Source organism: Galeopterus variegatus, unplaced genomic scaffold, assembly GCF_000696425.1.
Source record: "Galeopterus variegatus unplaced genomic scaffold, G_variegatus-3.0.2 Scaffold175, whole genome shotgun sequence".
Classification (NCBI taxonomy): Eukaryota; Metazoa; Chordata; class Mammalia; order Dermoptera; family Cynocephalidae; genus Galeopterus; species Galeopterus variegatus.
The window spans coordinates 8,512-20,886 of NW_007726286.1; the positions used below are offsets into that span (position 1 = coordinate 8,512).

At 46.1% G+C, this 12,375-nt stretch overlaps 1 protein-coding gene across 1 annotated transcript; it reads left to right on the plus strand.

Moving 5' to 3' along the window:
- Positions 1 to 3,968: 3,968 nt before the first annotated feature.
- LOC103581849 (chloride intracellular channel protein 5-like) lies at positions 3,969 to 10,106 on the plus strand. Its single transcript, XM_008563591.1, has 2 exons — positions 3,969 to 4,160; positions 9,939 to 10,106. The coding sequence occupies exons 1-2, from the start codon at positions 3,969 to 3,971 to the stop codon at positions 10,104 to 10,106; spliced, it is 360 nt and encodes a 119-aa protein (XP_008561813.1).
- Positions 10,107 to 12,375: the final 2,269 nt, after the last annotated feature.

Sequence of the window (12,375 nt, forward strand, 5' to 3'; positions counted from 1 at the left end):
TGCTGTTGCTGGGGATGAGTGCAGTGAAAGGAACAGAGGAGGGCAGAGGGTCCTTGGCCTGGGAAAAGGCACCATCTCTTTCTCCATGGAAGAGTTGAACAGATACCCATGCAGGCTGCAGACAATGGTCAGAGGTGGGCCCCTGGCTCTTATTCTGCCACAAGAGCATGTGCCAGAGAAAAACCATGCATTAGAAACTGAGAGCAGCCACCTAGGTCCACAGAGCTGTTCTCTTCCTTTTAAAACCCCCCTCGGACATCTGCTCCTCTCCATGTGAACTTCAAGCCTCCGGGGTACTGCCGGTCTTTGTGCTCATCAGCACCCGTGCTGCATCAAGCCTGCCAGCAAACCAGGGCCAAGCTGTGCTTGCAAGACCTTGTTGGAGGCAGGGTTAGAGTCTTGGCTCCCCAGTCCCCATTCAGCCTCCATGCCCTGGTAAGAGTATATTATTTTCTTAGCTCAAATTGCCTTTTCCAAGTCATTATTTCTCTACGACGAGAAAACAATATTGGGTCTTATGTAATATCAACCTCAATGAATCTGGAAGTGATCATGGAATGGGTGGATTTTTTTTCCTCCTTAAAAAGGAGAAAAATAAATTTGAGATTGTTTGCATATGGCTGAGAATATTTATGAACTATTCCCCTCGTTTCCTCGTCACATATTTTACCCCGTGCATTTGTGTGTGGTACAGAATAAATCTTTATGGGGAGCGGAGGTGGAGAGGAGAAGAAAGCAGTTAAAGGACTGCATATTCATCAAGTCCCAGGGATGTTCGAGACCCTGGGTCTCGGGTGCCCCGACCTCTGCTCACCTGCTGTATGTAGTCTGAGGCTTTCCCCATCCGCTACTCAAAGGAAGTCTTTTAGAGGAAGAGTTTCAAATATAAGCATTGAAGGAATTAACATCTTTTGTCACTCTGGTTTCATTCACACACCCCTGACTCTTACCAGAGAAGAAAGTTCAATGTGAATGATTTCAAGACCTGGGTGCCGTCAACCAGAAGAGATAATTAAATTCTACAGATGCCAGACTGAGCCAGGGTCAGCGGAATGAGTTGCCAGGTAGGAGGGGAAGAGCTGGCAGAGAATGTTCCATGCTGCCATTTGTTATTCAGTAATACAGCAGTGCTTTAGTCTACAGGCCCATTTAGTCTACTTCTCTCTGGCTGTGCCTAGAGTACGGCTTGTCCCTGGGGAGGACCTCAAGGGAGCGTCAGGGACAGGGCTTTGGCTGTACATTAAATAAGTAAGGGAAACAAAGTTCCAGGTTGCTGACTTCTCCTCTAGAGTCTTCGTCTCAGAATGGGAGCTTAGAAACTCCCATTCTCTGCCACACCTTGGAATTTTCAGGAATATACTGACCAAGAGTATAGGGCATGGCACCAGCACATTTGGTAATGCAGTAGCAATAACTACCATTAACTGATGTCCTAGTTTCGTTTATCTGAGTTTGTCTTCACAGTCGCCTTATGAGGATTAAGGATCATTAGTCTCATTTTTGAGCTCAGTGAAGCTGAGGGACTTTCCCAAGGTCACACCCAAGTTCCAGGATCAGGAACAGATATAGGATTAGTGGAGTCTGAAACCAGTGCAATAAATACAAATAAGGAATTTGAAAAATCAGGTCAAAGACCTTGGAAGGGTCCTATGCAATTAGGGAACCTTGAAGCTTAAGCCTCTGCAGCATTACAGTAAATCCCCCTGGGCAGGGTCACAATTTATACACACGCTAGCTCCAGGCCACCTGGCCCCTTCCCTGCTGCTGAGTCTCCTCTTCTCTCTACCAGGATTATCACCAACTTCACCCTTCACATTCCTGATCATAAGTACACAAATGCAAGTGACAGAATAGACACACAGAGGACATGCTCAGGACATACCCACTAGGTAGTTACACGGTATGTCACAGTTGTGACAAAAAGCGACAACCACTCCTGTTGCCAAACTTTATCCCTTCCATCTCAAGGAATCACTAGAGAGATAGTTGAAATTTATCCAAAATTATCTTGCCAAGAAGGCTCTGTTGCTATTCTAGACCTCTTTACCAAGTTACATGATAGTTCCCAGACCCAGTGACTTGGGCACAGGCTTGTGCAGTGGCTGATCAGGTCTCCAAGGGGTGTTTGGGATTAGAATGCTGCAATGTCCCATTCCCTATCCTATATCTCTCCCTTGATGATATCAGTTGGTCAAATTTTGACAAGCACAATATTTGATTCTTCCTTTCTTCATTATAATCAAGATTTTGCCATAATCTCCATAATTGAAAGGGTCAGAGGGACCTGGGTAAGCAAGCAAACCCAATGTAAAGCACAAGTGTTATGGGGAAAAGCAGAATAAGTCTTTTGAATAGTCTTTGCCTTTGAATAGTCTTGCAATCCCATCACAGTCTAGACAATTACTAAAGGGAACTCAAGCATTTTTCCCAGCCCTGCTTACTCTAGTCTCCCAGACTGGAAACTCAAAGCAGATGACGATGTGCGAGTTCAAATGCCACACCAGGGAGAAGGAAGTGTTGAGAAACGACATCCAGCCCCCACCAGTTATCAAGCATTTTTCCCAGCCCTGCTTACTCTAGTCTCCCAGACTGGAAACTCAAAGCAGATGACGATGTGCAAGTTCAAATGCCACACCAGGGAGAAGGAAGTGTTGAGAAACGACATCCAGCCCCCACCAGTTTTCAAACGTTCCAGTAAGCGTTCAATTGATTTACCTTGGGCTGGTGTCATTCTATTGTCTCAGACAAAAGGCCTTCTGTGAAAAGACAAAGTGGGTTATGTGAGGAGTGGCTAACAGAAGGCACATTTGGGAAAATCTGGACAAGAGTCCAGTCCTCTTGACTCTTCCTCCAGAAGACAACACCCCCCTTGTATCTGCTGGAATTAACATCAGGACTGACTCCCATTATCTCAGTGTCATACTGTAAACCAGAGTGTGGAAAACAGCCCTTGACGATGGGGCTGCTAGCACAGGTGCAGTGGCAAAGGACCCAGCCAGCCATCTCCACCACGTCTGTCATCTGAGCTCAAAGTTCCAATGTCAGTGTTCTGTGATTAGAATGGACTGTGAGATTCTAGGTGACAGTGACTTCCCACAGCTGTTCTCTTGAGCACTTTGTTCTGCTCATGTGTCCATATGGATTACTTCATAGATAATTATTGGAGCAAGACTGTAAAAGCTCTCTTCCACATTATCATCTTTTAGGTATTCATTCTTTGAGCCATATCCGTGACAGCTTTCCATGCAGCGGTGATTCCATATCTCTGGTGGAGTCCACTGCCTGGTGCACTGGCCATTCCATTTGGGACAAGTCTAATTTTTAGGCTGCCTTCCCTAGATGAAACTCAAGCATGCCTCCCTGATACCCATCCCTTCTCTGAGGGCAACACCAAACAGGGCTGCTCTCTTTCCTATGCCACATGCTCCTGGAGGCCTTGTCCCCAACTCTGCTCAGATTGTGTTAGCCATAGTTATTGCTTCCACAAAACCAGGTACATATCTTTGATCTAGGACTTCTACACAGTTTTTTATTTATTTAATAGCTTTCTTTCTTTAAAAAAATAGAATATGTGGGTTTATTGTGAAATATTGGCAAAATATAGTTAAGCAAAATAAGAAAATAAAAGTTGACCTATTCTTGCTCCTGCTAGAGCTAAGCATTATAAAACTTTGGTACCTATCTTTTCCTTATATTTCTGGTATATAACCATTGTTTTTCTACATTTATATATTTTTTCAAAAAAAAAAGGATTAGCTAGTGTTTATTAGTGGGTTAGGGTTTGCCTTTTCAGGTATTTAATACACTTCTACTGTATCATGTTAATGCTGCCAGGTATTCTGTAGTGTGTGGCAAACTGGCAGTGTGACAAGAGGGACGGGATTTGGGATGAGCTACCCCACTCTGCACACCCAGTGACTGCAGCCACTGGCCAGAAGTTTGACTAAAGACCCTTCCTCTGCTCTTCCATGCCAGCCCTTGAGAGAGGCCTGACCAAGGCACTGAAGAAACTGGATGACTACCTGAACACCCCTCTCCCAGAGGAGATCGATGCCAACACTCGCGGGGACGATGATAAGGGGTCCCGGCGCAAGTTCCTGGATGGGAATGAGCTGACCCTGGCTGACTGCAATCTCTTGCCCAAGCTCCATGTGGTCAAGGTAAGAGAGCTCTACCAGCAGGTGCTTATGGGATCTGACTCCATCATAGGCCAGGTCGTCTGTGGATGAGTTAAGGGCTATACCACCCAGTGGTCAAGAGCTTGGGCTCTGAAGCCAGATGAATAGGGACCCAAGGTCAGCGTGCACTGTTTGCTGGATGTGTAGCCTCTCTGAGCTTTAGTTTTCATTTATAAAATAGGCATATGTTGCTTACTTCTAGGGTTGTTGGGAGAGTAAATATGGTAAGAAAGTGCCTGGCACATTGTAGAGGCTTAATCTATAATAGCTACAATTGTCATTACTGTATATAGTCATCACTCCAAAGGCCTCTTCCTCACAGGTTTTCACTGGCCACACCCCAACATCTCTATTAGATGTGTCCTCATGTGCATGTTTTCTTTGGGCACGGACCCGCCCTCTCACTCCCTTCAGCAGCGCCCTAGGGTAGGCCCCACCATCTTCCCCATCCCTCCGTTGAAGAGATGGAGGCTGCAAGAGGCGACATCATTTTCTTGCTACCATTGCGCTTATTGACTATCTGCAACATGCAGCATAATTCATGCCTATACAACGAATCTTAGGATCTGAGAGATGGAAAGAAGGAAATTCAGAGGTCATCTAAAATAATCTCCCACCCCAAACTGGACCACTTTCTGCTGTGCCTGTGATAGGCTTCTTTGAAGCTGTGATCGTACAGTTCTAATGAGGAGAAGCCCTCTGCCTAATGAGCTAGTCCTACCATTTTGAACAGCTCTGATTATTAAAACATTCTTCCTGATATTGAGCCCAAGCATGCCTCCCTGCTACCCATTTGTTCTCTGGAGCAACACAGAACAGCTCTGCTCTCCTTCATCTCATTTGAAGACAGCGGTTGTATCCCCTTAAGTTCTCTAAACTGACACTTCTTCCCACATCCTTTTCTGACCCTCACCTGCCTAGAGAAAAATACAGTGAAATTATACAGTCATACGTTCTCCACTTTTGCACCTGAGTATCTCACCTCAGTCAGACAATAAGCTCAGTGAAGACTGGACCTTCTTCAAGTATGATGGTGGTTATATAGTGGCCCTTTAATAAATATTCATTGATCGACCATTTGATCACCTAGAGTGTGTCTTTATGATACCCTTTCTTCCTACCCTTCACTGAGAAGAATCAGAATCAATCATTTATGAGCTGGGTATATGCCTACTGTTTTTCAGCTAAAGTCCTGGGCTAAAAATGCAGGCTTCCCTCCAGCCAGAGCGCACACCAACTTGAGTTAAATCATTTAGCTGTGTGTGCACTAGTGTACCCACAGGCCTCGGTCAAAGCCGAAAACTGGGAGGAAATTATGTATGCCTGTGCTGATGGCAAGTACAATCTGTTCATATGAAGATGCGTGGGTTTGGGGCCAAGCCAATGGTCACTCGTAGGTCCAGCCAAGCTACGTCTCTTTGGAGTTATTCATTACCGCATGCCCCACCCACCAAAGCATCCTTTATTCTCCTTTTCCTAAGGAACAAGTAGCACCATTAGGGATGATATGATTCCAGTTCAGTCGCGCTGTGTCAGAGTGATTTGATGGAAAGCTTAGGAGACCCAGGTTCTGGTCCTGTATCCACCAGCCTGAGCAGGGCAAATCATTTAACCTTTCTGGAATTCATTTTTCTCGTGCCTAAAAGAAGAGATATGTTCCTTCTTGCCTCCTCTCCCTTTCTTCCTTTCCTCCTTCTTTCTTTCACTCTTACTCAAACACATATTGACTGTCCACCCAAGAATCATTTGTTGAATAAGGCAAACAAACGGATCTCCCAGGTCTCATGTTCCATCCTATGATTTCTTCAGTTCCTTCTGGCCCTAAATGACTAAGTTAAGCCCCTGTCCTTGGAGGGCATTCAGTGGGGTGTTCATTGGGATCAGAAAACTGGGGATCAGAGAGAGGATGGCCTGCAAGGGAACAAAGCCTGGGACTCAGCCCCTGTCTCCTTGGATTTCTGCTGATCCAGCTTATCAGATCCCAGGGACCTGGCAAACCTCTGAAGTTCAGAAAGAGCGAAGGGGGAGCCAAGTCAGGCCTCCAGTTTGGCTTCAGCCGCCAAAACTTAATCTGGGCTGTGGGAGCTAACTGTTTTCATATGAAAGAGCAAATTCAGAACATGAGCATGGACGTTCCTGCTAAGGAACTGTCAGAGCTTGACGTGCGTGTCCTCACCCACACGCCCTTGCCACACGCCTGGCTCACTCTCAGGTTCATCTCCATCCAGGGACCCTGAGTTGCTCTGGCCTGGGGCTCACTGAGGGCCTTTGAACTCTCTTGCCTGGCTCCCCACTAGTTCTCATCCCCCAAAGTCAAGCCAGAGGGTGAGGAAATGGTCAGCTCAGGGCCAAGGCCTGGGTGCACAGGTTGCGGCAGGAGGGGCATCTGTGGGCCTTTCTCAGCTGCCTCTGGACCTTTGCCCAACACAGTGACCATGCTCAGCCCTGAAACAAACAGGAAGGGACATGCAAATATAAACATGAATGTATATTAATGAGTTGCATTTCTGCTGCTTTAAAGCTAATACTTTATCCTTTTAAAACCTAAAAATAAAGTTTCAGTGTGAAAGGACATGAGGCTGCTCTATCAATCAGTGTGTAATTGTGAAAATTTTTTTGATAGCTTCCTTCTCCTTAATGTGCGATTTTGTCTATTCTGGCTAATTCCAGCTAGTTCCCTTAGTCAGGCCAGTACTCCTGCCTGGATTTGCTCTTTATCCAGGACCTCCTCTTCTCAGAGACACTTAGGCAAACCCAAGGGGCCCTCGCCTGCTTATGAGCAGAGGGAGACCAAGGAGAAGAGGTGGCATTGCTCATGGTGACGGTTCCGTCACTTTTGCTTACTGACCACGCCTAAGCTGGATGGAACACTGTGGGCTGGCTTCTTTGGCAGCACATGAAATCGGTTATTTTAACTGGGAGAATTTACTATAAAGAAGTGCCGCGTACTGAAGAACAGGGAGGCAAAATGCACCTCAGGGTTCCGCCCTTTGGAGGCAGCTTCTACCCCTAGGGCAGGAAGAGCAAAGGGAAGTGTTCAGAAGTATTAAAACTTAGAAATGTGGGGGCCCTGCAGCTGAGGGACCCTGCAGGGCTGGACCTCGGGCCTCTGAGGGGGAGTGCTGGGGTCTAAACTGGGGCGAGGGCCCAAGCTCTGCAGCAGAGTCCCTGCGGTGTGCTGGCCTCTCTGAGCCGGTGTGATGAAGCTGGTCCTATGAGTGTTGTCAGAACGGCAAACTGGATTCAGCTGCTGCTACTGGAAGTAACTGGAGACTCTGACAGGAATGGGAAGCCAAAAAGAAGGGGCTTCTCCCTCTCCCCCACCTCCTCCAGCCTCGCAGGCTCTCTCCAATAACTCCTCTTGGCAGAGCCTAAAAGGACTTGTGGGTAAAGCAGAGATGTGGTCTGCACAGTCCAAGCCCCAGCATTGCCAAGAAGCAAATAGACGGTAGGTTTGGAGAAACGCAATGACAGCTTGATAACTGGCACACGAGGGGCTCTGAGTAGACCCATTTCTATATCATTTACATAGGGCTGAGTGACAGCGTGAGAAAAACTGTGGATTAGAAAGCAGGGACTGTAGTAAATATTAATGATTACTCAATAGATATCAGTTAAATTAATTAATTTCTTGTGTAACACTGTATAAATTACTTAATCTTCGTGGCTCCAGTTTGTTCATTGCTAAGGATCTTCAGTCTTTAAAGTTAAATGATTAAGTGATTTGATTATACGTAACACTAGTTGCACCTTGTCTGATGTTAGGATAACTGGAGATTGTAAAGATTAAATACAGCTGTTTATCGAATTCCTACTTATTTAACCTCTCTTTGCCTTACTTTTCTCATCTGTAAAATGGGAATATAATAGACTCTTCCTCATAGGGTTATTTAGAGAGTTAAGTAGCTCGCAAAGTACTTAAGGCAGTACCTGGAACTGAGCACACAGTGAATACACATTTGCTATTGTCATAATTCTGATCAGCATCACTACTGGGATTATTGAGGGGTACAGAAATGAAGAGGCTGTGGTTCCTATCCTTAGCACTGCTCACAAGCTCTGGAGGAGAGACAGGATACCAGCACAGTAGTTGCTATTCAGAATAGAATATAGCTGAGTGTTGCAATGGAAGTTCAAAACTGGCCTAGCAGCATGGAGGGGGAAATGCCTCCTCGCTGGGAATCTGGGCCTGTCTGTGACAGTGAGCTTTTCACACAATAGCTCGTCGTCGTCCTTCACTCAGCACAGCTTTCTGGGGCACTCCACCCATCACTGGTACCACCATGAAGATGACCATCACCCAGAGTGGCTAATCTGGGGGTTCTCCGAGTGGGAGGATCCCTGGGCCATGGTCTGGGACCCTCTGCAAAAAAGAAAGCAAGGGGAGGAGTCAGAAGTCAGAGCTTCAAAAGTGATACTACCCTTTGCTTCCCCTACCCCAGCCCCCAAGGGCTAGAGGCAGGGCCAGCTAATGTGCAGGCTCCACTGCACAGTGAAAAAAGGAGTTTATCAAAAAATGAGTAAGAATTTCCACACATTGACATCAGAGCATTAACCCAAGAGCAGGGCCCTTCTGAGTGCAAGGCCCAGTGAGACTGCACAGGTCACGTGACCATGAAGCCACCCTGTCTAGAGGGACCTCATTAAAGAGAACACCCTGCCCCCACCCGTTAAGGAAATGTATGCAAATGGATAGAAGCTGTCTCAATGAATTATAACATTAGGTAATGCTTATTAAGTACTTAACATGTGCCAGGCACTCCTCTAAGTATTTTATGTGTTTTACTCCATGGCAGGTCCTATTATCAACTCCATTTTACAGATAAAGAAAGTGGGGCTCAGAGAGGTTAAGTAATTTGTTCAGGATCACACAGCTGTTAAGTCAGAATTACAAATGTTGCCAGTTGGGATCCAGTCAGTTGGGATCCAGAACCCGTGATTTTACCCACTATGCTACTGGTTCCCTCAGCACGAGCACCACTTCCCCAGAACTCTGCTGGTCCACAGCCCCACGTGTGGCAGGCCAGGTAGAGAACGGAAGCCACTATCTGCTCATTCCCAACTCATCACCTGAACCTACATATGTATTCCAACATCCAACTTCCTTTTTATGTTTTTTTTCCCTTCTGTAAATAAGGATGCTTATGTAAAATAAAGTGGATAAGGGAAAGAAGAAAATAAAAATTTACTATAATTCTATCAATTAGAAATAACTACTGGTAAATATGTTATGGGTATATATACTTCTAATCACCATACAGATTTCTCCAAACGTGTTATACTGCACCTTAGCTGTAACAGTTCATGTTGAAGAGCTTTCCAGATCACTGGATTTTCCTTGGCAGCATCATTTTTAATGGCTTTCCAGTACACCATTGTATTTAGGTACAATGATATATTTATCTATTCATGTCTTGTTGGATATTGTGCACCATTTCTTGCTATTCAAAATAGTCCTGTGATTATAATTGTGTAGCTCAATCTTTGTGTACATCGTGATTATTTCCTAAGGAAAAATTCCTGTAAGCGGAACCACTAGGTCCAAGGGCAAATTGTATTTACTTAAGAAATATAAAGTAAAATAAAATGGAATGAAAAGAAGGCAGCAATGCCACCTTGCATCACCAGCGTTTTGCTGGTGGCTGTCGCGGTGCATGGAGGTTTTCCTGCTGCATACACACACAGTGGCTTGTGCCACAGTGCCTTCCACCGATCCCTTGCATGTCTTCACTCATCTCTGTCCTGCCATCTCTGTTTTAGATTGTGGCCAAGAAATACCGCAACTATGACTTCCCAGCTGAGATGACAGGCCTGTGGCGGTACCTCAAGAACGCTTATGCTCGGGACGAGTTCACCAACACCTGTGCAGCTGACTGTGAGATTGAGTTGGCCTATGCAGATGTCGCCAAGCGCCTCAGCCGATCCTGAGCAGGGCCATCTGGCCCCATCCCTGCTGTAGAAGGACTCAACCTCTCCCAAAGGACTCCAGCTTCACAGACTCCTCTTCCTCATTGCCTCGGGAAACACCGTTTAAATTAGGCCTCTTCTTGCTGGCACCCCAGAACTCCAGCCTGCTGTCTCTTATGAAGGTCAGCACCATCCCCGGCCTCATACCCAGGAATGTGGCAAGCATGCAGCAGAAGCAGTCACCTCGCAGGCTGCCAGCCAGATCTGGGTTCTGTGTATTTGGTGTCTGTCAGCATTGGAGAGCCCATATGGGACAGTCACTGGCCCCTTTTGCCAATATCAAAATATCTTCTCAGATGTTGTAGAAACATGCAATGCCAGCTCCTCTTCTACCTTCCTCTTTGTCAGTAACTTCAAGGACAAGGACAAATGCCATCTCAGTTCTTATGACAAAGAGATCCTCGCCCAGTTAGGGGAGACAGAGTGAGGGAATGGAGAAGGGCCAAGCTGTCCGTGGATTTTGGCATCTGGCAAGCACACCTTCAGTCACTTGCTACTTCTGGCACTCCTGTCACTGGGCACTGAGGGCCAGATTGGAAAGTCACTTCAGATGCATTCTCAGTTTGCTGCAGTGCCAGGAATGTTGCAATGCTGCTGTGCACCTGGCCAACGCTGACCCTTGCTTTCATGCTGGCCGGGCCTTGCCAGCAAAGGAAACTGGCATACAATTCCAAACTGGAGTGACTAGGGCGGGGAGGGGACAGTGTCAATGCCAAAAGGCCCACGGGGGTCTACCAGCCATGGGGTTTGCTTGCCTAGAAGTAGTTATTGCCATGGACATGACATGCCTGGGTCTGACTGCTTATCAGAGAGTGGTTTGGGGTCTAGGAGAAAGCAGATGAGAGTGGGAGGGGGTGGGATGGGAGAAGATAAAGGAGTGTTTTATGAGGCTTAGTGTTGCGTGGTGATCTTTTAGACAGGTCATCTGTCTTATGATCTACCTAAGCCTTGGACTGCTGATGTCATGTGAATACCAACCTTATCATACAAATCCAAGACTTGGCCAAAAATGTCTTCCTGGTCTCTCCAAGTTGCTCCTGGACGTGGGTTTGCTGGCAAGGGGCTCTCGGGCAGCCGCTTCTGGCTGATTCAGCTGCAGCTGCTGATGGATGATTTGGGAGGTCGCATGATCATGGGACACTTTAGGAAGAAAGTACATGTCTGGGGGACCATGTGGTTTGAACTCGAAGAAAAATATGTACCATCAGACTTAAAAAAGAAGAATTTTTTTTTTTTAGCTAATATTTCATTCCTTAGTCATTCTCCTTGAGTTTCACCTCCTTAAAAGCTTGCCCGGCCTGAGCACAGGGACCTGTGCAGAGGAAACTAAGAAAAATGAACTAATCATCAACTCCTTCTCCCCAGGAGCACCCTTTGAGAAAATCCATCGGCCACAAGCCCTCACCTTCAACAATCCCTCCTTCTGTGCTGCCTGCTGGTAGAGGGGGAGTCTCCCAAGTGCCGGAAAGCCCCGGACTTGGCTCATTTCTCAGTGAGGGCAGGACCGCACGGGTCCTTTCCATAGAAACATCAACAAATTCTAACCCAAGCAATTGCTGCACCTACCTGACTCCAGGGATCTCTGAAGAAAAAAATGTGACCATGATCTAAACAGAGCAGAGGAAGCAGGAGGTCTCCTTTAGGCCACTGCGGAAGAGGAAATTTCTCAACAGGACATTTTATAAGCCTGAGAGAGCTTTGAAAAGACAGAATGAGTTGATTCATTTCCACCTCTCCAGGAACCTTTCCATGGTATCCCTGGAAACTTTGCCCCAAGAGATGTTTAAAAAGGAGAACTGGGGAGGAAACAGTCCTTTTTACTACAGGGAAAAGCTCCAAACTGGCCTCCTGGGGGATGAGAGCTCCAATGATCCTGAAGGCTTTTTAATTAATATGAAATCCTGTTGTACTCAGAAAAAAACAGAAGCCCCAGGTGAAGCCCTCCACCCCAGAGGAGCTGGAAGAATACTAACGACTCTGATTTGATATTCAGAATCGGGAATTGGCGAGTCTTTAAAAACAAACAGGCCAAGCCAAATCAATATTGTTGTTTCTAGATGTTCCTTCTGTGGTTGAGTTAGTTTTCTATAAGTAACAATATTAAGGAACTGGGGGCAGAGGATGTTATACGATCATTTATAACCATTTAAAAAGGGGGGACAAGTTGTAGAAGGAAGGCCATTCTGGGTGCTTAATTTAGAAATAGCTTCTTATTTCAGCTATAGATTAT